General features: G+C 33.2%; 5 protein-coding genes across 5 annotated transcripts; 4 read left to right on the top strand and 1 right to left on the bottom strand.

The window, feature by feature from the left end:
* The first annotated feature begins 2,004 nt into the window (after positions 1-2,004).
* Positions 2,005-4,585, top strand: LOC126670687 (thiamine thiazole synthase 2, chloroplastic). Its single transcript, XM_050364498.2, has 3 exons — positions 2,005-2,496; positions 3,459-3,947; positions 4,201-4,585. Exons 1-3 carry the CDS (start codon positions 2,071-2,073, stop codon positions 4,354-4,356), a joined length of 1,071 nt encoding a protein of 356 aa, XP_050220455.1. The 5' UTR covers positions 2,005-2,070; the 3' UTR covers positions 4,357-4,585.
* A 423-nt stretch (positions 4,586-5,008) lies between these two features.
* LOC126670686 (pectinesterase-like) lies at positions 5,009-7,688 on the top strand. Its single transcript, XM_050364497.2, has 2 exons — positions 5,009-5,989; positions 6,750-7,688. The coding sequence occupies exons 1-2, from the start codon at positions 5,107-5,109 to the stop codon at positions 7,439-7,441; spliced, it is 1,575 nt and encodes a 524-aa protein (XP_050220454.1). The 5' UTR covers positions 5,009-5,106; the 3' UTR covers positions 7,442-7,688.
* Positions 7,689-8,226: 538 nt separating this feature from the next.
* On the top strand, positions 8,227-11,634 carry LOC126670753 (DDRGK domain-containing protein 1). The gene is made up of 9 exons (XM_050364574.2): positions 8,227-8,325; positions 8,419-8,564; positions 8,645-8,750; positions 9,459-9,565; positions 9,937-10,038; positions 10,118-10,279; positions 10,652-10,708; positions 10,898-10,934; positions 11,278-11,634. The coding sequence occupies exons 2-9, from the start codon at positions 8,439-8,441 to the stop codon at positions 11,481-11,483; spliced, it is 903 nt and encodes a 300-aa protein (XP_050220531.1). The 5' UTR covers positions 8,227-8,325; positions 8,419-8,438; the 3' UTR covers positions 11,484-11,634.
* A 2,614-nt stretch (positions 11,635-14,248) lies between these two features.
* LOC126666693 (COBRA-like protein 10) lies at positions 14,249-17,112 on the top strand. Its single transcript, XM_050359539.2, has 2 exons — positions 14,249-15,130; positions 15,592-17,112. Exons 1-2 carry the CDS (start codon positions 14,569-14,571, stop codon positions 17,001-17,003), a joined length of 1,974 nt encoding a protein of 657 aa, XP_050215496.1. The 5' UTR covers positions 14,249-14,568; the 3' UTR covers positions 17,004-17,112.
* A 1,338-nt stretch (positions 17,113-18,450) lies between these two features.
* On the bottom strand, positions 18,451-26,027 carry LOC126669889 (rab GTPase-activating protein 22-like). The gene is made up of 11 exons (XM_050363528.2): positions 25,641-26,027; positions 24,895-24,990; positions 24,696-24,799; positions 23,974-24,245; positions 23,354-23,476; positions 22,135-22,223; positions 21,418-21,523; positions 20,485-20,582; positions 20,088-20,345; positions 19,458-19,541; positions 18,451-18,824 (listed from the first exon to the last, which is right to left on the bottom strand). Exons 1-11 carry the CDS (start codon positions 25,725-25,727, stop codon positions 18,810-18,812), a joined length of 1,332 nt encoding a protein of 443 aa, XP_050219485.1. The 5' UTR covers positions 25,728-26,027; the 3' UTR covers positions 18,451-18,809.
* Positions 26,028-26,925: the final 898 nt, after the last annotated feature.

Genomic DNA, 26,925 nt, shown 5'->3' with positions numbered 1-26,925 from the left:
CAATTTCAATATAATTGAAGGAAATGAAAAAACATGAATAAATAAATTTATAAAATATATAATAGGATAGGTTCCTCATTCTATGCTTTGAAAAATTTGACTCATTTTGTAATTTAATCCGCGGCAGATTCACTTGTCTAAAATATACTCTTGTATTAGATTTGAGACTTAAATAATAATTTGCCCTCTCAATTTGTAAGCAATGAACAATTAACATATAAATTAATTTTGTGGATAATTTTTTTCCATAAACTTGCTGATTATGAGTAATTAACCCCATTTTGACAAATTAGCTTAAAATTTGATGAGGCAAATTTTCAATTGAGGGACAAATAATTGACAAATTTAGAGGCAAAGTGTCAAATGGGGCTAATTTCTCATAATATGCAAATTCATGACTAATTTATCCATAAAATTAATTTTTACGATAATTGTCTATTACTTACAAGTTGACGTGGAAAATTGCATTTAATCTTAGATTTGAGGATTGAACTTTAATTAAGTATTTTTTATTTAGTTTCAAAAAGAAAATAGTATTTTTAATTTTTAATTACTATTTTTTCATTAATTAAAGCTGAAATTTGAGTGTGGTGGCTGAAAATGGAAATTATGATGTAATTTGAAACGAAGGGATTGGGTCCACATTACAATTGCAAATAAAATAAAATGATTAAAATTTTAAAAAGAAGGGATTATGCCCCACAATACAAATCAATACAATAGCAAACAAAATAAAATAAAAAAAATGATTTTTTATGCAAAATAAAAAATGATTGAAAAATTAAAAAAACTGAAAGAATAGAGAGAGAGTACGAGCATGGAAGCCACTTGCAGTTGCATGGCTGCATTAATTCCACACCCTTGGAATCCTATCTCTTTACCACCTGTTCTGCTTGATATTTTCTCCCTGCAGTTTTGTTACTCTGCTCCCACAACTTACTTAGCTTATCTGCTCTCTTCTTTTCAGCCCTTGGATTTCATTACTTTTCTTTCCATCTGACTCTTCTCACTAACGTCCGTCTGTGCCCGGTAGTTATTAAATGAGAAAGAACAGCACTATTTTACGGGTGGATTTACTAAATCTAACTGTTACTCTACTGTCAATGACAGATTTTCTAATTACCAATATTGAGGGCGTATGTAGTCGGTTAACCGAAATAATTAAATTTTATTAAAATTAATTATTAAAAAAGAATAAAAAAACTATAATTTTAGTAATAATTAATAATTAATGTATAATTTCAGGGGAAATTAGTATTTAAATCTTATAAAAAATAAATAAATATTTTATTTGTTTCAAACAATTACAAAAATAACAGTATATCTATATAAATATACAATTCGGTCGCTCCGATTAATTCGAAAATTTCATGTTAAAAAATCAAATCGAACCGAATCAACCAACTTTTTTTTTGAAAAAATCAAACTATATTAATCAAAAGCCAAACTAAATTAAAATCAATTTAGTTCGGTCATTTATTTCGGGTTCAATAACATAGTGCGCACCCTTACATAATAAGCATCTACCCAATTATGGTAATGCAACTTCAACAATCATTATCAGTTGTTTCTATATATGATAATATATTATTAGATATATTTTATAAATTTTTATAATATTATTTTAAAAATTAGGACTTAAATTTTTAAAAATATATTTTAATTAAATTTATTATTTTATCTAAAGTTTCATCTAATATATATATATATATATATAAATCACGATGTATTTTTAAAGTAACTGCAATATATATTAAATTTTTAAATAAAGATAATTTTTTTAAATTTCAAATTATTTAAAAAAATTAATCTATAATGTTTCGGTTATTTTTATGATTTTCTCAAAAAATATCATACTAATCTTTTCTCCTGCGTCTAACGGCGTTATACCGTAAGATAACTCCAAAAACCATGCTAATCCAACGGTGGAGAAGCTGCATTGATTTAAAATCAAACTCTCCACTATCTTATCTCCATAAATACTTCACTCCACTCCTCACTTCATCCTCATCACTCATCACTTCCCCCTCAACAAATCTCTGCAATTCAAACCCAAAAAAACCTCAAAAAATGGCAACAATGGCAACAACCCTCTCATCTCTCTCAGCCAAACCCCAAAAAGCCGCCCTATTCGAATCAACCGCCGCCTTCTATGGCACCCCAGTCGCCACACCGTCAATCCGCATGCAACCCGCTAAATCCAGCTCGCTATCGGTTTCCATGTCGGGATCGTCTTCTACGTCGTCGTACAATTTGAATTCTTTCAAGTTTGATCCGATCAAGGAATCGATTGTTTCAAGGGAGATGACTCGGAGGTATATGACTGATATGATTACTTATGCGGATACTGATGTGGTGGTTGTGGGGGCTGGCTCTGCTGGGTTGACCTGTGCTTATGAGCTTAGTAAGAACCCTAATGTTAAAGTGGCTATTATTGAGCAGTCTGTTAGCCCTGGTGGCGGTGCTTGGCTCGGTGGTCAGCTTTTCTCTGCTATGGTAATTAATATTCTAGTCTGTTCTTTAATTTTTGTTCTTTAATTTTTAAAAGGAAACGAATTTATGCCCATTTTTTTTCCTTTCTGCAAGTTATGTTGCCTGTTTTTGGAATTTTATCTGCCATAATTGTTTGTTAGAGATTAACTTACTTATATTTGTTTGTTAATTGTTTTTAGAATTTTAACTCAGTGTTGGACGTTTTAAGACATTTTTAAACGTATTTTATTTATTTTTTATTCCAGTTTGAACAATATGTGTTATGTTCTTGGTAGCACAGACATTCATTTTACAGATGTGTCTTGTTTGACATTTCAGACATGAAATTTCATTTTTTCTATTAAAAACCTTATAATAACACCGTTTTGCACTGTCCTTGTCAGTGTGTGTGTTACCTAGCTTATGTTTAAGCCTTTGTTGTAATTGTTTTATGCAATTTTTTCTGATAGACTGTTTAAAGAATGTGAATTTTAATTTTTCTCTTCCAATTTGTTTGTTTGGATCTGGTTAGGTTATAATTCAGACACCTGGTAGCCCAGTAAACGACCCTAGTTTTGGTAAACATAGGTTCAAACAGTGGGTCTATATATGCAGTTAAAAGTTGTTTTCATTAGCAAAACCATTTTGTAGCTAGATGACACTAAAAATATCATGTGTATATGAACAAGCACAGTCCTGTATTACTGAGCTAATTGTTAATGGTTATAATTTGAGGATTTTAAGTCTATTCCACGAATATTTGTGCGAGTCCCATGTTCTGTTTTTCGTTTTTTGAAAACTCGTTGATCCTGCATTTCAGTGTCATTTCCGCTTTTGAAACACTTAGCTTATGAAACTCCAAAACTTTATATTTTAAAAAATAGCTCAATGTTGTTTTTTGTTTCAGTGTTTCCCGTTAACATTTTCATTTCCGTGCAATATATAATGTACATTTAACTGAAAATTTACTTGTTTGTTTGCCTCAGATTGTGAGGAAACCAGCACATCACTTCCTTGATGAGCTCGAAATCGAGTATGATGAAGCCGATAACTATGTTGTTATCAAGCACGCTGCCTTGTTCACCTCAACAATCATGAGCAAACTCCTGGCTCGACCTAACGTTAAGCTATTTAACGCTGTAGCTGCTGAGGATTTGATAGTGAAGGAAGGAAGAGTTGGTGGTGTTGTTACCAACTGGGCTCTAGTCTCAATGAACCATGACACACAATCTTGCATGGACCCTAATGTGATGGAAGCTAAGGTAGTTGTTAGCTCTTGTGGACATGATGGACCTTTTGGTGCTACCGGTGTCAAGAGGCTTAAGAGCATCGGCATGATTGACACTGTTCCTGGAATGAAAGCCTTGGACATGAACACTGCTGAAGACGCCATTGTTAGGCTTACTAGAGAGGTTGTCCCTGGAATGATTGTTACCGGCATGGAAGTTGCTGAGATTGATGGTGCCCCAAGAATGGTAAGTTTCCGTTCAGTTCCCTCTTTGTTGAGAATTCCCATTTCTCTGTTAGCTGTTGAATTTACATAGGACTAGCAGAATTTAATAAATATTTCAAAGGTCGTGATCATTGAGCTACTAGTTCAATGCCTGAATCATGAACATCTGGCCGCTGTTATTTCAATGGCCGTGCTTCCCTACTTTTTAAGTTGTTTATGTGATGATAGATTATAATGTTTGGTATGTGGATTTGAATGATTGTATGGTGATGCAGGGACCAACATTCGGAGCCATGATGATATCAGGGCAGAAGGCAGCTCACCTTGCCTTGAAGGCACTGGGGCTGCCCAATGCTCTTGAGGCAAACTTCACCCTTCACCCAGAGTTGATGCTAGCCGCAGCCGAATCCGGCGAGATTGCTGAAGCTTGAGCGGTAGCAATAGCAGCGGCAGGAGGAGGAGGACCAAATACATAAAAATGAAGAGATATCAGACAGATAATAATAGAACGTAGGGATGAGTTTGGCTGTAGAAATGTGTTTGGATGGTTGGATTTGAGCAATGTTTAAGTTTTGTTGGTTCATAGTGTTTGGTATCTCAAGTTTGGTTTGAACCTTTGCTAGTAAGAGACACAAAAAAACATCAGTGTTCATCTTTCTACTTCCATGGCTAGTTGCTCTTTTGGACTCTTTACCTCATTATCTGTTGTCTTGTATTTATGTGCCATGCCCTTCTCCGGTAGGCCAAATGATATATTGGCAATTTGTCGAAATCATTGGCCAAAATGGTGATAAAAAGATAAAAAGAGTTCAAATTTCTGAATTAAAAAAAATTCAAGTTCTGTGGTTTAGAAAAATAAAAGGTTTGTGGTTATGGAAAAAAGAAAGTTTATAGTTTGTTCATATTGAATTTCTTATGGTGTTTTTGTCAAAAATTACAAAATTAAACTTTTTTTTTTCAAATTAAAGGGGCGAAATGCAACTTTTATTAGTAAGTATTAAATATAACATCACCTATTTTTCCTATAATATAATCTAACCATAAATAGTGAATTTAGCAGTAAATTAAGACAAATTTTTTGGTCATGCTTCAAGTGCTCCTAATTTATTAATCAGGCACATTACTATGCACATAACATAACCATAGTTGCAGAGAAGTTGCAGCAAATTACATACTTGATCATGCCTTCCTGCAACTTACATACCAATTTCATCTCCAAAATCTTTATCTTTGTCATCTCTCTAGCAACAATTATATTCTTAACTCTATTTCTCGCTCCCCATTCCGTAACTTACACAAGTAATCATGAGCATGTATGTGATAGAGCAGATGAATCAAATAGTATCAGCCTAGTAAAAACTTTCTTGGTAAAATCTCTCCCGCAAATGAAAATGGCAGTCGAATCTGCCGGTTATATGATCCGCCGGACATATGATTACAAGGAGAAAGCCGCCCTAGATGATTGTCTGGAGCTTATGGACTTATCGATCGACAAAGTGAAAGATACACTAATGGATTTAGCCAACTGGAGCTCAGTTTCTGATTCTGCTAACAATGTGCATACTTGGCTTAGTGGTATACTAACTAACCACATAACATGCTTTGAAGGGATTGAACATACAAGCCAGGACTCCATCAAGAACTTAATCCAAGACTTGATATCTAAAACAAGAAAATCTCTAGCAGTACTTGCTTGTCTTGCGAATTCCGATAAGCGTTTTCTGCAGCCGCTTAACGGGAGATTTCCGCAGTGGGCGTTGGCGAATATTAAGGATCGGAAAATTTTGGAAAGCTGGGCGGGGCATAAGGTTAAGGCTGATGTTGTAGTGGCACAGGATGGGAGTGGAGACTATAGAACAGTTCGAGAAGCCGTTGGTTCAGCTCCGGACAGGAGTAAAAGTAGGTATGTGATACATGTTAAAAAGGGGATTTATAAGGAGAATGTGGAAGTTGGAAAGAAGAAGAAAAATTTGATGATTGTTGGTGATGGTATGAATAAGACTATCATTACTGGTAGCCGTAATGCTGCTGATGGATCAACAACCTTCAAATCTGCCGCACTTGGTAATCAAAATCCTACTCTGTATTTTAGTTGGCCAAATGATTAAAAAAAATCGAACATTACGGGCGCGCGGGGGATCAATTCTAACAAACCTTTTAAAAACATCAATTTTAGTTAATTTTACATTTTTGAATTTTTAATTATAGCCATTTCTCAAATTTGATTGAATGTCTTCATTTCAATTGGTTGGACTTTTCCATGTAATATAACAATCGGAATACTGTCACATGAGTCGCTATATCAGTCTTTATTTGAAATGGTGCATTATATAACAGTATATTTTAAAAACATACTATGTTGATTGTCACATTAATTTATTTTTATTTAAATGTTTTAATTTTTTTTTAACTTGATATAAAACTTAAAATTTTAGTATCAAAATGAAATATATAATAGAAGTTCAATACCAATAAGGTTTGTAACTCTCTGTTTTAATTGTTGCACACTGTATAATCAATTTGAGACAACTCAAGAGTTATCCAAAATTGACTTAAAACTATTGAGATCAAATATTGATCAAGTCAAGCTTGAATTCAAATTATTCGAGTCAAATTCCTAGTCGAATTTAAATATCAAGATACACAGCTCGATAGGTTTACGAGTCTAAGCATTTTCAATTATCCTATCGAACTTGAGTTTGAACTTGTAAAATAAAATTCAATCAAGTTCAAATGAGTTTCGAGTCTCAAATTAGAGTCGTATTGAGCTCGAACTTGATATTCTCGAGACTTCTCTTCCTAAAGTTGTATTTCCACAAGGCAGCTGTTGCAGGAGATGGATTCATACTACAAGACATTTGTATCCAGAACACAGCAGGACCCGAAAAGCACCAAGCCGTAGCCCTCCGAGTCAGCGCAGATCGATCCGTCGTAAACCGATGCCAAATCGACGCATACCAAGACTCACTCTACACACACAGCTACAGACAATTCTACAGAGACTGTTCCATACTCGGAACAGTCGATTTCATCTTCGGTGACGCAGCAGTCGTATTCCAAAAATGCAAAATCATCGCTAAGAAACCGCTCCCAAACCAAAAGAACATGATCACTGCACAAGGCAGATCAGACCCGAATCAAAACACGGGAACTTCCATTCAAGACTGTAAAATAATTCCTAGCCCTGATTTAGAACTAGTAGGTAACTTGTACTCCACGTTTCTTGGTCGGCCGTGGCGAGAATATTCGAGGACTGTGGTGATGGAGTCGTACATTGATAAGCATGTTGATCCGGCTGGTTGGGCGAAGTGGAATGGGGATTTTGCGGTGAGGAGTTTGTATTATGGGGAGTATGCGAATAGAGGGCCGGGTTCGGATACGAGCGGGAGAGTGAAATGGGAGGGTTTTCATGTTATTACTGTTCCTAATGAGGCTTTGAAATTTACTGTGGGAGAGCTGATACAAGGTGATGTATGGCTGGGTTCTACTGGTGTTTCTTTTAATCAAGGTCTTTAATATGCGGCCGATCACCTCGCGGCTTTGAAGGAAGAGAGTTTGATAGGGTTCGTCTCTCATGAGAGTCTTCTGGCAAGCTTAAGTTATTGGTTAATACATGATTTACATGATGTGGCAGATGATCGCTATGTTTAGTTTTCATTTCCTTTAGGTTTTGTCTCTTTGCCTTGTACCAAAAAAAAAATCTTCGGTATGTATTAATTTCAACTTATAATTTTAATAGTTATATTTTATGTTGATGTTATTATATGGTTTGAATTAGAGATCTAAGACTAAGAAGGTTGAAAGATGATTGAATTATTAAAATAAAAAAATTAAATAGAGTTTTTTTTTGATTAAAAAATAGAGTTGTTGGGAGAGGAATAGAAAGATAAAGAAAAAAATATCTACATTAAAAAAGACATACACTAATATAGTAATATGTGAGGAATTTCAAATATATAATACCCTGAAAGTAATTTATAAACATTTTAAAAATATTAATATATATTCATGAGTAATAATCGAAAATAATAAAAATCTAATTAATTTAATGAAAAAAATAAATTTCTATAAATGAATGTGATTAATCGGAAAAATTCAATAATTTTTATTTTTATTTTGGATAATTTAAGTTGAATATGTTTTAAATATCAAACCAATTTAAAATAATTAAATATTAAAAACATAATTTTTAGAATTAAATTGATTATTAAAGTTTTTCTAAACTAGCTTTGTAGGATGAATGGGCTTTTGATATAAACCTAAGTAAAGCCCAAATAGCCGAAGATCCTGCGTAAAGACAGACGGCATGGTCGTTTAGTTGACGTCGTTTTTGCTGCAAAATTCTGCAAGAAACGTTCTTCTGTAGCTCTTCTTGTCTAATATAATTTCACAAAAAAGAGGTAATATTTGAATTTAATGTTCTATCTCATTTCTTAGTCTAATTACAAAATTTACAATCTGAATTTCAAATTTTACTTTTTTTTTTGCTTTAGGTTGAAGGAGTAATAATAAAATGGAGGAATTATTTGTTGCAATCCTATCAATGCTACTCGTAGCTGCTCTAGTACCGTTATATTTATGGAAACGCCGTCAAAGTTCGCTAGCACCTGATCAACATCAAGAACACGACAACCCTCAGGTTTGTTCACTTTTTTGGACACCAGTGTTGTGCTACACAGAGATCGATTCTTGAATTTGACGGTGTTCGATCAATTTCAGGTTGTGCAGAGAGAAAATGTGGTGCGTGCCACTGGTGCACGGCGAATGCGCAGAAGACCGGCAGCTGGTGCTAGCTCATCTCGAGCTGCAGAAGCACCTGTTGAAGGTTTGTCATCTCGTGTTTGCTATTTTGTCATTATTCGCTCTACAAGTTATGATAGAATACTATGTATGATTTTTGATAAGTATACTAAATTTCGGTTTATAGTGCAATTTTTGTTAGTTACTAGTGTAGAAATGTTAGGATTGGTGGACAAAAGAAAATGAAGTAGAAACCTTGGAGTTAGAAAAAGAATAGATTAGCTTTAAGAAATTTATTGCGTGCATAAATTGATGAATGTGTGAAGAATGACGGCTCATTTTGTTATGCGTTTGTCTAAGTATACTGGAGTTGCTGCTTTGCTTGGATTTTTAGTTTCATTTGTTATTCTACACTGTAAAACTGGAAAAGCTAGCGCAAAATAAATACTAGTTTGAGTTTGTTGAGTAACATTGTCTGGCAATGGAGGGATTACGGATTTCTCTGTTATTAAAGCATGTAGTATGTGTTCTAGTACTACTTGTTTGAAGAATGCGGAACTATTTATCTACATTGCAAAGTGGACCTTGATTTTTTTATTGCTTGCTTTGCGTCTTCTTGTGCACAAGTATTATTAGGTTTAAATTACATATGTTGATGGTTCTTTTAATTATATGTTAATTTACAGGATGAATTTCTATTGTAGATTCTTCAGTACCAATTTTTTTTATTGAATATTTTGTGGAATTGAATCAGTTCATAGTTATTATTAGTAAGTTTGAATTTTGGTCATAGATATTGGTGATGAAAGCGATGATGAAGTTGCTGCTGGTGAACACTATGAGGCTAGAGGATCATCAAAGAAAGAGAAGAGGCGGCAAGAGCGGGATGCTCAAAGACAGGTGCTCGATTTTAATCCTTACTCTTCTCTTTTTTCTTTTCTAAAAATGAATTAACAGATCCAATTTGGTTCTACATCATTTTTTTCTCATTCTGCTTTAGGCTAATTGATTATTGTTAGTCATATCATTACAAATCCTCATCAAATCTGAGAGTTGAATGATTCTAAACTTTCACCTTGAGGTTTTTGAAGAAAAAAGCTCTCTTTTTGTTAATGTCAAGCTTCTATGAAGATGTATGGGACATCTTTTATGTTGGAATTGAATTAGTCATCTGAAAAATCCAAGTAGTAAAAATGAGTGTTTCACTTTTACCTTTTTTTACTGGATGCCAGTAGTTCTTATCTGTTGAGCTGGACATGATTGTTTGACAGGCTGAGGAAGCAGCACGTGAATCAAGGCATTCCAAACAAGACCGTTATGCAGAAATGCGGAGAAGGAAGGATGAGGAGCATGAGGCAAAGGAGCGTATGCTAGTGAGGCTTCCCATCTTTCCTTTGGTATATCACAGTATTTATACTTGAGTTTGCGGTTAAAAAAATATCTCATACATAGGAAGAAGAAGCCAATGCTCGAAAAGCCAAAGAGGAGGAAGCCGCTGCATTAGAATTTGAGAAGTGGAAAGGGGAGTTTTCAATTGATGCTGAAGGAACAACAGAAAATGACGTGCAAGATGGAAAACAGGATTTGCTATCCGAGTTTGTGGAATACATAAAGGTATTGTGAATCTGCATTTGCTAGACTCATAACTTCGGGTGTTTTATCATTTATATGACTAATTTGTAAAGATAAGCTTTCCCATTGACATCGCGTCAAAACTTTTGTGGGCTTAGTTTTAGCTTTACTTTTTTAATTTTAGTAATTGTTTCCATTTCACTCTAGAAATGAATACCTCCATTGCGAATTTCAAGTACTTAACAATCAATCAAAATATCTTAACTGTGCATATCAGGAATTTTATACAAAAGTCGTTTTCTCAATTTAAATTTAAGTTTGTTACAGAAGACATATAAAAGTACTGATAAGGTTGGGCAGGTTGTTATCATCTGATTCTTTTGGGTTCTTTATGTTTAAATTTTTTAACTGCAGAAACAGAAATGTGTTCCCTTGGAAGATCTTGCTGCAGAGTTTAAAATGAGGACCCAGGTAATCTCTCAATTTCAGTTCTTGAGGATACAACAACAGATTGTAATATAGTTGAATCAACTCCCTCTAAACATGCGTATTGAGTTGAGATTTATAACCATAGAACTGAAGTCACTTCTTTCAAGTTATTGCTGGATAAATGCAAATATTTGGTTCTCTAATGTCTACATGCACTTTTGGCTAATGCAGGAATGTATCAATCGAATAACCTCTCTGGAAACAATGGGTATGAACTATTGCCATTTTCTTGTTAAACATGAAATACACTGAAAAAATGTTATGTTTTATTAGTTTCTTTCGGTTTCTGATGCAACTTCAGTGGATGGAGAGAAAATCATCCGAACCTTTCATTCTAATTCAGTGCTCCTTGAACCCCTGTTTCATCGTTCAAATAAAAGAATATGCAACAACTTCCTTCATTGTTATCATAGTTCAAATATGCCTCAAACCAACATAGTTTGAATTACGCTATAAGTCTGACATAAGTGTAAAATAAACTCTCTGAATAGTGATTTTGTCACTGTTATCGATGAGAAATTTAAGATATGGTCTATTTTCTTGATGTTTAGGGCGACTTTCTGGTGTCATGGACGATAGAGGCAAATACATATACATCTCACAAGAAGAAATGAAAGCTGTAGCCGACTATATCAAGCGTCAAGGTAGGGTTAGCATCTCACATCTTGCCAGCAAGTCCAACCAGTTCATAGATTTGGAGCCTAAAGCTCAGTTTATTGAGGAAATTAGCAATTCGGAAGAAATAACAGTCGCTTGATTATGTATGCCTCTGTTTCGCATCAGAAAATTATCATAGAAAATTTACACTCGGAGTAGGATGGAAATTAGAGATAGATGCTGACTATACCTTGTGTAGATAGAGAGAAAAACAAAATTGACCATTAAGCTCAGTGGAAATTTCTTGCCTACATCTGGTCAGTTCAATTTTTTTAATGGGTTTGTCCTAAAAGTGAAGTGAAATTTTTACTTTTAAAATCAATCCGAATTAGAAAATTGATTTGTTTTTTGTAATTTCAAATCAATTTTTTTTTGTCAAAAGCTAAAATTTTCATTAATAATAATAAAAATTACATAAATGGATAGTTCTTCATCAACTTGAAAAGAAACTATTCTAAAATAATGATGAGAGCTGTTTTAACAAAGTTATCGAATAAGGTTTTTTCAACCATCAAAAGGTTACCCAAATACATAAATGGTTCAAAATATTGAGACTACGATCTTAAAACCGCTTGACTCTTAAAGTTTCAAACTTTTCAAGTTTCATCTTCAATATAGATCCAAAAGTTATTTTTAGATCGTTAGATCCGTTGAAATTTTATATTTTCTGATCTTCATCTTTAAGGAGATTCTGGAAAAATAAATTTTCATCTTCAACATACCTTCGATCTTCAAAACAAAAGACAAACAAACACTATAACAAGAGTTAATAAAATTTAGATCAAAAGAAATTCCAAATAAACATTTTTAAAGATTTATTTAAACAAGAACAATAGATCTACAATAAATATTATTATGGGCGGAGAGAAGATGATTTTCCATTTAACCGGAAAAATTATCTTCTCTCACCCTCAAAAGATGATGAAGAAGAAAGACTTGTTTTTAGAGAGAAGGAAGAGAACAATTTCTAGAGAGAGAAAACTTAGGCTCCATTGACTTTAATTTTTTATATAATAAAACAGTTACATGCATATACATATATAATGTAAATTGGCTAATTGATTTAGTTTGTATTTTTATGATAAAATAATCTATATTATATTATAATTCTGAACTTCTAATTAATCTATATTTATACTATATTATAATTATGAACTTCTAATTAATCTATATCTATACTATATTATAATTCTGAACTTCTAATTAATTCATAATATAATTTTGACAAGTGGCACATCTTAACTCTGACATGTGTATTTTTTTTAATTTATTTTTGGCCAAATGTTGTAAAAATGCCAAACCTTTCACAAAAGTTTCATAAAAGTCCTGATTTTTTTAATTTTGTCGATTTTGGCCAAAAACTGATTATTTGGTTTCACAAAAGTCCTGACCTTTCAATTTTGTCGATTTTGGCCAAAAATGAATTATTTAGTTTCACAAAAGTCCTGCCCTTTCAGTATTTGGCATTGCCACATAGGCGCCACATAGGTGTCACATAGGCAAATTGAAATCAAACTGAGAGTTGGCTACAATTGATACCAAATAATTTGTTTTTGGCCAAAATCGACAAAATTGAGAGATCAGAACTTTTGTGAAACTTTTATAAAAAATTTGGCCTTTTTACGATATTTGGCCTTTATCTTTCTTGTCTTTGTGGACTCTTCTTTAACTTTTCTTTCCGTTAACCTACAATTTATACTTTTTCATTGTCATACACTTAATAACTATTCATTGTCATACACTTAATAACTATTCATTGTCATACACATAACTATTCGTTGTCAGACACTTCTATTTTTTCATCTTCCACTAACTTAGACTTAGTAACTGTTGCTTTGATTGATGTCGTAAAGATCAAGCGATACTATGTTTCTTTAATTGAGAAGTTAAAATGTGTAATTGACAATATACCAAAAAAAAATGTGTAATTGACAAATTTTTATGCTAATTGTTCAATCTTGGACTGGAATCTTGATTGTTTATTATTGGTTCATATGATTAGGGGCGAGTATTTGATTGGTTTGGCTTTTAACCCTCAAACCGAATTGTTGACCGAATGCTAAACCGACTGAAATAAAAGATAAAAATCAAACTGAATAAAAGGTAATTTGGTCGGTCCCGCTAAAATCGACAAAAATATAAGGAAAAACAAAAATAAATAAATTTACATTTGTGGTTAACTTAGATAATTTAAATCTCAAACTGAATCTTAAACCGAAAACCAAAAAAATATCAAAAACTGAACACAAACTTATAACTGAATAAAACCGACCGAAAATCATCAATCCGGCCAGTTAATTCAGTCGGTCGGTATTTTTCTCACCCTAACTATGCTATTTTAACAGTCTCTAAAAAGATGAAATTGTAAATCTTGAAGGATGGGAATATCAAAATACTTAATTACACCGCATGAAAATAATATAACTGCACTTTTTCTTCATATAATGTAATCAACATTATCATCTACATTTCTACTATATTTAGTATCTCTTTTCTCTCTAAATTTATATTATCTTCTGCGTTCATTTAATTTAAATTCATTATACAATACTTTATATTCATAAATTATATACCATATCAACGACATAATTTAAATTGCTTTTAAACTATCATATAAAAATAGAATTCAAGGACATATTTAAAGTAACATTATAATTCAAAATTTTCAAATTGAAATTAAAATAATTTCACGTGCATATAATAAAACAGTTGCATGCATATACATATATAACGTAAATTGGCTAATTGATTTAGTTAGTATTTTTATGATAAAATAATTATTAAAAATGCTCATATCATACATTTTCTAGAAATTGAAATATTAAACAAAAAATTACAAACTAAACTAACAGATTCAAAGGAATTTAATACCACTAATATATTACATTTAAAGAAATGTAACAAACTGAACATAATGCAATGAAAATAACAAACTATGATATTAATGTGTTAGAAGTTACAAGTATCTATTTTTGTCTCTACCAAACAAACACACTTCTCTTTCCCCTCCAAAAAACTTGCAAAAACTAGAGGAAAAGAATTCAGCTTGACTCAGTCTTATCATCTCTTCAATTTATAACCTCACCATCTCACTCTAACATGGGTTTCCCTCCTCCCCATTCCTCCACCTCCAGCCGCGTTCCTATCCGAACGCGGCCCCCTGCCGCCCCCCGCCGCCCCTAGAAATGAAGATTTCCCAGCATTTCATGCTACTAAATATATTTTTATCTCTAATATTCTTATTTAACATAACCAATGCGCAAACAACCGATGACTACAATGCAACTCCGGCTGCACCACCTCCCGCTATGGAAGCGTGCGACGGGGTTTTCCTTTCGTACGTGTTCACTTCTCGTGAAAAAGCTTATCCGCATGTGAAGAACGCAACGGCTCAGGCATGGGCGTTTAAGTCCACAGCAACCATTGTTAACACGGGGAAATTTGAAGTAGAAAAATGGGAAATGCACGTAGGGTTTCAGCATCAGGAGATTTTGGTTTCGGCTAGTGGTGCACAAATTGTGGATGCTTCGGATTTTCCTGTTGATGCTAGTAATGGAACAACTTTTGCTGGTAATTCGCAGCCGAATTTGAAAACGTCGATCGAAACTGCGGCGGATTATACGCAGATTGCTGTGGAGATTGATATTATTGGTACTCAGTTTGGTGTGAAACCTCCCGGTATACCAATGCCGAAGGATATCAAGCTTGTTAATGATGGTTATAAATGCCCCAAAGCCTCTAAGCAAGGTAAAAGATTTATATGAATGCTACAATTTTGAAATTTGGATTGTTACATTTCGACATGTTTTAGTTTGTCAAATGTTTTCCAGAACTTTATAGTCATATTAATTTGATTCATAGAATTGATAAGGAATAGAGGCTATTCTACATGGAATAATTATTCCTTGCTTTGGTTTAAGTTTTAAATAAATAGTAGTAATTTCATAGAGTTATAATATTTTATACGTATTCATAATTCACGAACAAACATAGCCTGTATTTATAATCTAATAAAAAAGGTTTTGCAGTTTTATATCTCATCATGTTTTGTGTTGTATGAAAAATTATTAAATTCTACATTTCGTCACTAGAAACGTTTTCGAAAATTTTGTATTTATAAGGAATTGTTTTAAAAAAATGTAGTTTTCTATTTGAATTTGTGTGATTTCAACATAGTATACTATTATATATTACAATTTTTTGTGTAGGGAAAAGCAACATGTATGTATGTTGCAAGAGGGATCCAAAACTGAAGGCAAAACCAATGAAGAAAGTAAAATTCTTGCCACTTCAATATGGTGATCTCTCCCTCACATATGATGTTCTCCAAGCCTACGGAAACAACTATCTTGCTCAAGTTACTATTGACAATAATCATCCGTTAGGCCGTCTTGATCACTGGAACTTAACTTGGGAATGGCAGAATGATGAGTTTATTTCCACTATTAGAGGAGCCTATGCTCGCTTACGAGACTCCTCTCAATGCGTTTACGGCCCTGCCGGAAAATATTATGCAGATCTTGACTTCTCTCAAGTTGTCACGTGTGACAAAAGTCCGATTATCTCTGATCTTCCTCGAGAAAAGGCGAATGATACAAAGCTCGGAAAGTTGCCTTATTGTTGTAGAAATGGTAGCCTTTTGCCTGCTTTGATGGATGAAAGCAAAGCGAGAAGTATTTTCCAAATGCAAGTCTATAAGATGCCTCCTAACATGAACAGAACGGCTCTTGTTCCGCCGCGAAAATGGAAGATTGAGGGTATTCTTAATCCTCAATACAAATGTGGAAATCCTGTCAGGGTAGATCCTTCAGACTTTCCTGATCCTTTCGGGCTTCCAGCTACGTCTACTGCTGTAGCTAGTTGGCAAGTCGTATGCAATATCACCCGTCCGAAAGAAAGGCAATCGAGATGCTGTGTATCGTTCTCTGCTTTCTACAATGAATCCGTCGTTCCTTGCAATACTTGTGCTTGTGGATGTGGCGACGATACGCGATGTAGTGACACTGCAAGCGCAATGCTTCTACCGCCAGAGGCGCTTCTTGTGCCTTTCGACAATCGGACAAATAAGGCAGTGGCATGGGCTAAACTGAAGCACCTTAAAGTTCCAAATCCAAAGCCTTGTCCTGATAATTGTCCAGTAAGTATAAACTGGCATGTCAACACAGATTACAAAACCGGATGGACTGCGAGGATCACCCTTTTCAACTGGGATAATACGAATTTCGAAGACTGGTTCGCTGCAATCCAAATGGACAAAGCGTATGCTGGCTATGAAAACATTTACTCTTTCAAAGGAACTAAGCTTGACAAGCTGAACAACACCATTTTCATTGAAGGTTTACCAGGTTTGAATTTCTTGATGGGAGAAACAAATGGAAGTACTAAAGGAAGTCCGAGAGTGCCTGGAAAACAACAATCTGTGATCTCATTCACCAAGAAGCAAACTCCGGGGATCAACATACCCCGCGGAGACGGGTTCCCCAAGAGGGTGTTGTTCAATGGAGAAGAATGTGCATTGCCTACGCGGATTCCGATCAAGAGCGGAGGAAGCAAATCTGTTGCTGTTAACTTGTTCATAGTGTTGTTATTCACAATTATATCTTCGGTGCTTATGACTTAATTTCTTGTAAAGAGTAATATTTCTGCAGAAGTGAACTTTGGTTATGTTGTTTAGGGAATTAGCTTATTTGGTGATATATTTAAATTCTTGATTTCATTATTGAAAGTAATGTGTATATGTTTTAGTATGCATATCTAATCAAAAAAAAAAAAAACCTTTCAATTTAATGTTTTAAATTCATATGATATTGGTTCAGTTTACTTTCAAAAATTATAAAAGAATTGATTTGGTTCTTTTTGCATCAAATGCATCTTATATACAACTTTTTGCCAGTATTCTTTTCTGTCTTCATTGGCAATTTAAAGGAGTCGGACTATATTCTTTTTGCAATTCAGAGCACGAAATAACGTTTTATAAAAAATCGTTTGTGGACGTTAAAATATATATTACCATGATGTCCACGTCAGTATTTCCTAGGTAGCGTGGACGCGGAGAAATGTGACATTTGGACACGGACAGCGAAACAGTGTCATTTTAAAATTTTCAATTTTAAAGATAAAGATTCGTGTCCAAAACGTCAAGTTTTCGACACATTTTATAAACGGGAACTGTTAATTGAGTGACGTATTCGTGCTACCTATGTATATTTAAATTAAAAAACTTATTGGTGTTCCGAATTGTAAAAATAGGTAGTTCATGTTTTAAATTGCTGGAATTGAAAATTTATGTTAAAATCACAAAAAAATGATAAAATTTAAAATTTATTTACAATTACCCTTATTATATATAACATACATAAACTATGGCAAGTTTCAAAGTTAATTAAAGTACGGTATCCGTTGAGTATTGTTGAGTTATGGCTCATATTGTTCCTATTTGGATTAGGATATATTGTTCCTATTTAGATTAGGATACTTAATCCTTTGTTTAGTATTGTTTTCCTTTTAGGATTTATAGTCTAGTTCCTTATTGGATTAAGACTTAAATTGTGTTTTAATGGTTCACTATAAATAGAGGTGATGACCCTATTGTAAACTCACAACAAACATATAGAATAAATTCTCTCTGCCCGTGGAGTAGATCGCATAGATCGAACCACGTAAAAATTTTGTGTGATTCTTTTATCTTCTCTTATTTATTTTCTGCTGCGCTAACAAGTATAAAAATTTTAAATTAAAAAATGTTGATTTTTTCGGCGTGTTTTTTTTCTTTTTTTTTCATTCAGAAGACTCATTCTCAGAAACTTAATTAAGAGAAATCAAACCTTTTTTTACTATTTGAACGGACATACATTTTGTAAACCATATAGAACATAGCAAAACTATTATGGATTTTGTTCTTAAATAGATTTTTATCAATTTTTGTTTGCAGAGCTTGAATCTGATAGCACTATGATGTGCACAATTCTTGAATTAGACCTCAAAATAATAAGTTTATGATTGTTTTCACTTTTCATTTTATATTACTTAGTAATTATGAAATTAAACTGGTAAAATACTTCTTTACATGCCCAGAAATTGAGTACTAGACTCATTTAGAGTTCTTTCTATTTCAATGAGTGTAAAAAGATTATGATATGTATTACAAACATGGATTGTGTAGTTTACATCTAAATGAATTTTTTTGATACACAATTGATGAGGAAGACGAAAATAAGGAGTCTTTCACTACACGATTCCATTGTATATGAGAATTTACCAGGTTGGAGCTATTGTACAATTCTGTAATCTCCAAGCCATGATTTGTGTGGAAGAACAGCTATTATCATTTGCCACACCAAAACACACAACAGCTCACAGCTGCATCGTGATATTTTTTTGATGGCGTAAAAAAATGTGTATATCTGGTCTGTCGTCAAACCAAATGCTACGTCTTCTTGGCCTGTAGAAGAAGAATGACTATCAATATTGACGCAAACAGCCCGGAAAAAAAAAATTGTTTTCCAAGCTCAGTAATTGACCAACTGAATCTAGATAAACTATTTCATCAACTAGTTTGGCGTAGCAGCATTCTTAAATAGGAGCATTAAGACGGAAATGTTTATATATTTCACATGATCAGTCATTCGAGAACTACAAGTCTCAAACTCCATACCCATTAAGCCTCACAAAGAGTCGAAAAAAGATTGATGGAACATTAAAGCATATTCACACACAGAACTATAAGCAAGAATATGACAGTTCTTGAATCATGTTTCCTAGCAAAATGGTCATAGTAATAATAGGGCTAAATAACTCAAAAACTCTGCCGGCTATGTCATATAAAGGACAAGGGCGGGGGACGCCTATTATCGGTACTGTCAAGTGTCAACCCTCAAAGATAGATGAATTGGTAGCTGCTTAAACTTTATGTGCGTCTCCAAATAAGAAAAAAAATGCTAAAGGTTTAGGTACTAGTGATTATGTGATATGTCAAAGCATTATCACATTATGTTTTAAACTTCTGCTTTCTTGAAGTTCATTGCAGATCTTAAATGCAGCATTGCAGTAAACTACTATGAGGTAAGAAAATAACCTTCTTTAAGTACTTCTTGTGAAGTTTCATAGCACCAGTGCAGGCTTTTTTAGCATCTAGATTTCCAGTCATGTCATTCAGTATCTGCAAAGCATAATGAAGTAACATCATAAATGAACATTCCAAAGTTAGACAAGGAAAAATCTGAAAAGCACTAGGAAAATGCATGAACTGCCTTCTCAAAACTAACTTAATTTGCCATACTATTTGAATTTTTTTATGTTGTTTGTTACCGACTCTTGTTAGAAACTTGCGACACAAGCAACTTCATGTTTGTGTGAGCGTATGACCGTGTGAGTTTTATTATCCTAACCCACATGGACATCCAGGATATTAGATCCGAACTTTTGAATTTAGTTACTCTTATTAACAGCTTAGGGACTTGAAAACTGAAATACAATCATTAATGAGAAAGTACAAGATAGTGCGACTAGATGACAACCCCCCCAATTCCTAACCAACGAAAACAAGGGGTGTCAGCAATATTCTCCCGCTAAATTTCAGTTTTTCTTTAACTTTTTCCATTTCTGCTCTCTGCAAATGGTATGTCATCATCCTAAACAATTCCATTCTGCAATCTGAAAGCATCTATATCGTAACGAAATAAATAAATAGACTCAAGAAGTTCACCTTAACAACATCATCCAGGCCCCGAGCCTCTTGCAACAACTTTGAGCTCTTATCTTTCAGCACACTGGCAACAAGGAAAACAGAGATGGGGAGGGGAGCTTCTGAATTCCCTGCCCCGTTTTTCATATTTTCCCTTTCAAATTTCCCATATTGGCGTATAGACTTAGCTTTTCCTTTAGATCCTTCAGCTTTATCACTAGATTCAGGCTCTTCATATATAGAGAACATGTCAGGGTCATATTCGAGGGCCCACATCATCTGTTGGATGTTAAGAAACAGAATCATAATTAATCATGAGAAGCACACTATAATATTAGTTAGAACCAAAATTAAATTATCATACATGTGAAGACTCCACAAATTACAGCATAAAGTTTTTAATAAAAATTGAAAATACCTCCCAGAGGTAGAGTGAATCACAAAATGAGAATTCTCGGCGAAATAAAACCATGAGCATCCTAAAAGCAAACAAGTAATCACCTCCGCCAAGTGCATCTGCGGTCCAAGATCAGAAGATAGATTATATTGTCATTTCTTTTTGTTGAGAACAAAACAAAACGAGTAATGCCAAAAACGAAATCACACGAGACTGAAATTAATGGCCAAAGATAATAAATAGCAGTTGAGAAACTTCTGTCTAACTGGACAAGCCACAAAGTTATTGGTCATTGCACATCATAGTTGGAACTACAATGCAACAAGAAAAGAATAACATATTCGGATTAATATCTAATTATGAGCTGTCTTTATCTAAAGTTGTTGATCCTACTTTCCCAACGATTCTTAAAAAAACTAAAATAAATAGGAAGCATATGCACCGACTTTTATCCGTTCTTATTTGCAAGACTGGGGTATGGTAACACATTCAGGAGATCCATATTGTGAGACCTTCAGCACCCTTAAAATATAATTTCTCCCATCTTTCTTTAACTTATAGAACTTTTAAGCTTGGGCGGAAACTTTGTTTTTGAAATAAACGCTTGGGCGGAAACTAATAACACCAATAAGCGACCTTTGATCCCGTCCTCAGAGGAGCAGAGGACACACTCTGCTGCTAAGAACTAAGAATTTTTTGTTGTTCTAAATTCTATGTCTTCACATAACATCCCATGATAATCACGCATTTTCTTATTGATTACAGGATGAAAAATTTAAGGTGAGTGTTGAATCTTTTTTTTCTCTCCTCTCTTCCTTTCTCTATTGGATAACCTGTACCGTTTTTACATAACAAGCAAAAATATCACAGCTACAAACCAACCAGTAAATTTATAACAACACTACATATACAATGAACTAAGTAAAAGAGATTGAAAAGGTTGTATAACAATACCTAAATGCTGATGTAGTTTTGGATCAATAACTTGAGTAATTGAGGCTAAATTATTTAGCTGCGTCTCCACACCAACTGAGCTCTCGGTGCATCTGAAATTTCCTCGCTTTAAATTTTAAATAAGAAAAAATGATAAGAAACTGAAAGAAAACAATAAACAAAGCTGATGGAGCTACAGCTATGGAAGCTGCAGTAGAACCAATCTATTTATTGGTGAAACGGGATGACAGAAAAAAACCAGCAAAGCTATCTCTAGTGAACACTAAATATGTAAAGTAAAGAATGGGCTATAGAAATTAAAAAATGAAAAACAGACAGTGAGAGACATTAAAACCTATTAAGACATGCCAAATATAATAAATTCATGGAATTTCAATAGGATGTGAAAAGTTGATTATATCAGAAATTGCAGAAATATGTTGAGCTTTACTCGTAGCCAGTAAAAGAGATAGAAGTGAGGAATGTTATGGGAGGCACATAAGAGCATACACACCAGGTACAAGCAAATGTTTATCCAAATTTTCACTCACAAGAAAACAAAAAAACAAAATCCCTCCAACAGTGGTACTTATGGGCAACGGGAATTTTAATATCTTTAACTTTGTTGAAGTAGGAGTTTGAATCAAAGCATGCATATTACATGTCAAGACTGCGAGACACCAAAAATAATTCTTTAAATAACAAATTGGAAATAGTAAAAATATGTCAGAGAAGTACCAATCTACGCATCAAACGTTCAAAGCACCAAAATGCATCAGCTTCATCTTCAAGAAGCATTATCATCGGGGAACAAAGATCACTCATCCCTGAATGGCATGGAGTACACATTTCAGAAATTATAACACCATTACTCTAATAAAGCCAGATTAGATAACTATTATTATCTTTAGCAACTAAGAAGAGGCAAAGCATATAAAGATGTTCAACAATTAATAGAACAGTATAATTCCTATCAAATTGAGCTTAGAATCCAGTTACGTTTCGAGATGCTTCTAATCCCATGCTGCAAAGTTGAGATTTTAACATACACATGCATATGCCATTTTATATTATCACTAGTCTATGAACTGGAATCTATAAACGAAACAAGAGACTTCAGTTTTTAAACATGTTGATTATTTAAGTGAAAAATGCCAGTCTTTTAAACAGACTTTACTTAGAGGGGGAACAACGATATCATGACTATCCATAATAGAATGAGATGAAAACAGATATTTAATTTTTGAATAAGGCAAGAAGATGTCAAAATACAGAAAGGAAGATTCGGGAATGGAAAAGACACAGGAAACTAAATATATTAAATGGTGAAGAGTAGGGGAAGTAAATGTAACAACTTTCAAGAAACAATATAAATTTTCTTGCTGAATAACTAAGTCAAGTGAACCCAAGACCAGAATCTTCTTTCCTACCATCGGATTAATCTTGAAAATTAAAAGTGAACCTTATATTATGTAACAGCCTAAGCTATATTTTCAGTTCTTCATTTTAATAATAAGAAGTTAAGAACAAGGAAGAATAGATCACAAATGCATGACAAACAAAAACCATGTTTTGGTAAAATTTAGATTAATGCCTACAGCAGAAAAATCTAAGATTCAGAGGTGCCTAATTAAGAATTAAAAATAGTCTACAACGGCCATGTATTTTCTGATTTTATTTGTTCAACTGATCATGTATATCTGGTCAATCCAAAACATACTCCATGTCACAGGGCCATAAATTTCCTTTTCAGCTTATCATTTAAATCTGGCTAACCCAACACATGCTCCATGTCACAGTGCCAAATCGATCACATTGAAAGAGGAACGGCAAAGTCAGAGGTAGAAAAACTACATAAATTGACTTAACTAAATCGAACAAACTCTTAACATGTCAATCCATCTCATCATTTGGGCCATTGTAAGGAACAGAAAAGGAAATTCACGTAATCGCTTACCTTGACAATAGCCAACATCTGTATCAATCCAGGAATAAATAGCAAGGATATCCCAAAGTTTTGACAAGTTATCTTGCTTCTCATAGAAAACCAAAGTCCTGTCCGTCCGAACCACATCTAGACCTAATGCAATCAGTGACCAAGCAGAAAGAGTCACAACTATAGCACGAAAGTTATAATATGTTCATAATTAATATAAGTAAAACAAAATTCAAATAAAAGTCGGATGGAGAGAAAACATGCAGATGCATGTTTAACATAGTGCAATGACATGATATAACCATGATCCATGAACAAGAACAATGCTTCATGCATCCAACATGAAGAAAAACTAGAGTGCGTGGAAACATAATCTCTAAGAGAGAGAATGAGATTGTATAAAATTTGACAAATTGACGGAAAAATAATTGATGCAGTGCAATGGTTTTCGGAAAGCTGAATGCACATTTGTGATGAAGCAGAAACATCAATGTAACTTAATCATTAATAGTTAAATAAAGATAAAGCAAGTCTATTTTTCATTTTATTTTCAATAGTGACAAAGCATTCAAGGAAACATAAGAACGAAAAATGTGAAAAGAAAATGGAAATGTGCAATCAAAGAGCAGTGCTTCACCAACCTATTTGGTGTAAGGTAAGCAACCACTGAATTACTTTCTTGTCTAAAGGACCATGACTGGTAAGCTCTTTAACCATTTCTGAAGTACAAGCAATAGCATTAACATCTGATGAAGTAGAACTTAAGGACTTGTCTTGACTCGTCTCCCATACTACTAATGGATCCTGAATGGGCTGACCGTCCTCAGTGATTACAGGTGCTGTAATAAACCGTCCACTTGCAACAACAGGAAAAATGTCACGGCAATCTTCTTTCCAGCGAGCATATTGCATCCTGAAGATGTAACATATAATTAACTTTTACGTCTTAAACATCTCCTCGGATGATGGCAAAGACATGGAAAACATTGCAGTCTTGAATAAAGAAACAAGGGTGATCATAGAATTCAATTTGGAATTAGGATACTGTGTACAATTACAAAATGCTACCATATTAAATTTTTCATATTAGAAAAAAAACCATCATAATCTTGGAGATGATACCTCTAAAGACAAAAATCAAAATTAGATATTTATGTTCACCTAGTGTCGAATAGTAACCATGGAAACCTTGTATCAATTGGCATTTTCTTGCTGCCGTTGAAGTATTATAATACACAATTCCATCACACAAAAAGGTAATAAATAAAATAATTGAAAGTGAATCCCAGATTAATATTCTCTCATCCTTTCCCAATAAGATTCCACTGTGGATGACTTATATAAATCAGTAAAAAAGGACTACCTTCTATCCTGTCGTATTTGTTCTCTTTCATCGAATGTACTTTTAGGATCATAACAACCAAGTAGAAATTCCCAAACTTCCCCTCTAATAGATGGATGGACTCCCTAAATACAGAAGACAAGGAGAATTAGAGATGCAAAATTTTGAACATGTAGTCACACAGAACGACCAAAAGATCCAATTACAGAGATGCACTTACACCGCGCTGAATTCGACCTAGAGTTTTGCCTATATCTAGATGCCCTTCAGGAGAAAATGCACTCTGCCATTTCCTTGCACTTAATGTTTTACCGGCCTGCATAAGTAGATCCAGCAAGAAATTTCATAAATGCAACAGCAAAATGTACTTAAGTTCTAAGGAGGCCATGGAGGTTCAACATTATCTAACTTCTATGTTAACAAAAGATTAGAAAGTGAAAACTATCATAATTACAAAAATTGCTGGCCAAATCACAAATTCATTATAGGTGCGCATTACATTCAATTCCAGATTTTTCATCGGTACAACGAGAGTCTGATCTTAATCTACACATATTCATCCAAATTATAAACAAAAAGGTACTTTTCTAATAATAAGCCACAAATTGAGAAATTATAAAGGTTTTGATTGAGATTAGAAATACGAGTGCTTATCAAGAACCAAATCAAAGTTCTTATCCAACTTAGAAAAACAAAGTACTCGTGAAATGTCAACATAAAGCTGCCAGCAAACAAATGATGAAGCAATGATCCAAATTAGGGAATAAATGCTCAATAAACATCAAAATGAAGCCATAAAAAGCCAAAAGATCAAACATTGATCCAAATTAACCAAATGGGTACTCAACAAACATCAAAATAAAGCCATAAAAATCCAAAAGATCAAACGTTTATCTAAATCAACATAATGATGGGTTCATAACATTATTCCATAAAAAAAGATTGAATAAAGAACCAAACACAAACCTTGATCTTGAATCGGGTTTTAGGAACATCCGTGCATTCAGGGCGGACTTCATAGTAAGAATCAGCAGGCTCAGCGTAGCTCCACATTTACAATATATGTAATCAAAATCAAAACTTTCAACAACAAAATCAAAACAAAACAAAAAGAAAAAGAAAAAGAAATCTTCTTTAAATTTAATCAAAAAGACCCATAAAATTAGCAGCTTTTCTGGAGCTGGAAGGATCAAGAAAAATTAAAGAAGAAATAAGTAAAGAAATGGGAAGACCAAAACCTCCCTACGTCAACAATAATTACAACAGCAGCACTAAATCCAGCGACAGGTTCAAAGCAACGACAACCGGTAATAACAAAATTAAATCTTTCCAAAATAATTATAAATTCTATTTTTTTAATTAAAAAATTAGAATTTTTTTTTTTTTTATCAAAGGTGGAAAAAATTAGAATTGAATTGTTTAATTTAATTATTGGTGATAATTGTAATAATTTAGGCTGTACTTTTAGTTGGTCAGTTTGTTGATGGTTTATGGCTTCTCTGTCAAAAACCAGTAATTTATTATTCTAATTATAATTTCTAATTTGTTTTCTTATTCATGATTTGTTTTGTAATAGTGTGAATGAATTTAAAAACTATTTCTATTTTTAACTTCATTTCATACTCACCATATAGGGTAAAATAATATAAGTATTAATGTTTTTTTTAATGTATCTATATTATCATACACCATAATGTCATATTTTAGCCTTTTGAAAGAAAAAAAAATTAATGAAAGCTTTTTTTTCTTACTTTAGTATTTTAAAGTAGTAAAATTTGATAAGATTATAGGATATTGCTATTTTTATTGTAAAAATTAGATAAGATATTCTAATTTTGATAAAAATTAACTTTTATCTATTACGAGTCTTTTATCGCAATGAAAAATCCATTATTGTATTTATCTCATTGGACTTTCTTTGGATGATTTTATCAAATTTTATTAAAAAACTAAAAATATTATCTTCGTAACTATTTGGCACGGACACATAAAGGAAAATTGGTGTAACTTAAAGGGATTTTATGTAAAAACTAAAGTGTTATGACACGTTAAGTGTCTGAAACATTTTTGAAACAGTGGATCTAATGAAATTTCGTACAATGTAAAAAAAATTATTATTTAGCGGGTGTTTAGTTCAAATGTTTGACGATCAAACATATAATATTTTTAATTCCGGTAGCTATTTAGGTGATTAGTGAGGTGACACGATCATTTGAAATTTTTACAAACTGTTTACAGTTTTTTTAATTTT

The sequence above is a fragment of the Mercurialis annua genome, linkage group LG2 (genome assembly GCF_937616625.2).
Source record: "Mercurialis annua linkage group LG2, ddMerAnnu1.2, whole genome shotgun sequence".
NCBI classification, from domain to species: Eukaryota; Viridiplantae; Streptophyta; class Magnoliopsida; order Malpighiales; family Euphorbiaceae; genus Mercurialis; species Mercurialis annua.
This window is presented reverse-complemented; position numbering and strand designations above follow the sequence as displayed.

Excerpts from the sequence above, each read along its gene's own strand:
- LOC126670687 (XM_050364498.2), top strand. The coding sequence starts at position 2,071 with ATGGCAACAATGGCAACAACCCTCTCATCTCTCTCAGCCAAACCCCAA. Across the intron at positions 2,497-3,458 it reads GTCAGCTTTTCTCTGCTATG|ATTGTGAGGAAACCAGCACA; the intron begins GTAATTAATATT and ends TGTTTGCCTCAG. Across the intron at positions 3,948-4,200 it reads TTGATGGTGCCCCAAGAATG|GGACCAACATTCGGAGCCAT; the intron begins GTAAGTTTCCGT and ends ATGGTGATGCAG.
- LOC126670686 (XM_050364497.2), top strand. The coding sequence starts at position 5,107 with ATGCCTTCCTGCAACTTACATACCAATTTCATCTCCAAAATCTTTATC. Across the intron at positions 5,990-6,749 it reads CTTCAAATCTGCCGCACTTG|CTGTTGCAGGAGATGGATTC; the intron begins GTAATCAAAATC and ends TCCACAAGGCAG.
- LOC126669889 (XM_050363528.2), bottom strand. The coding sequence starts at position 25,727 with ATGTGGAGCTACGCTGAGCCTGCTGATTCTTACTATGAAGTCCGCCCT. Across the intron at positions 23,477-23,973 it reads GCTTACCTTACACCAAATAG|GTCTAGATGTGGTTCGGACG; the intron begins GTTGGTGAAGCA and ends TGATTGCATTAG. Across the intron at positions 20,346-20,484 it reads ATTCACTCTACCTCTGGGAG|ATGATGTGGGCCCTCGAATA; the intron begins GTATTTTCAATT and ends AACATCCAACAG.
- LOC126666693 (XM_050359539.2), top strand. The coding sequence starts at position 14,569 with ATGAAGATTTCCCAGCATTTCATGCTACTAAATATATTTTTATCTCTA. Across the intron at positions 15,131-15,591 it reads CCCCAAAGCCTCTAAGCAAG|GGAAAAGCAACATGTATGTA; the intron begins GTAAAAGATTTA and ends TTTTTTGTGTAG.
- LOC126670753 (XM_050364574.2), top strand. The coding sequence starts at position 8,439 with ATGGAGGAATTATTTGTTGCAATCCTATCAATGCTACTCGTAGCTGCT. Across the intron at positions 8,565-8,644 it reads AAGAACACGACAACCCTCAG|GTTGTGCAGAGAGAAAATGT; the intron begins GTTTGTTCACTT and ends GATCAATTTCAG. Across the intron at positions 10,709-10,897 it reads AGTTTAAAATGAGGACCCAG|GAATGTATCAATCGAATAAC; the intron begins GTAATCTCTCAA and ends TGGCTAATGCAG.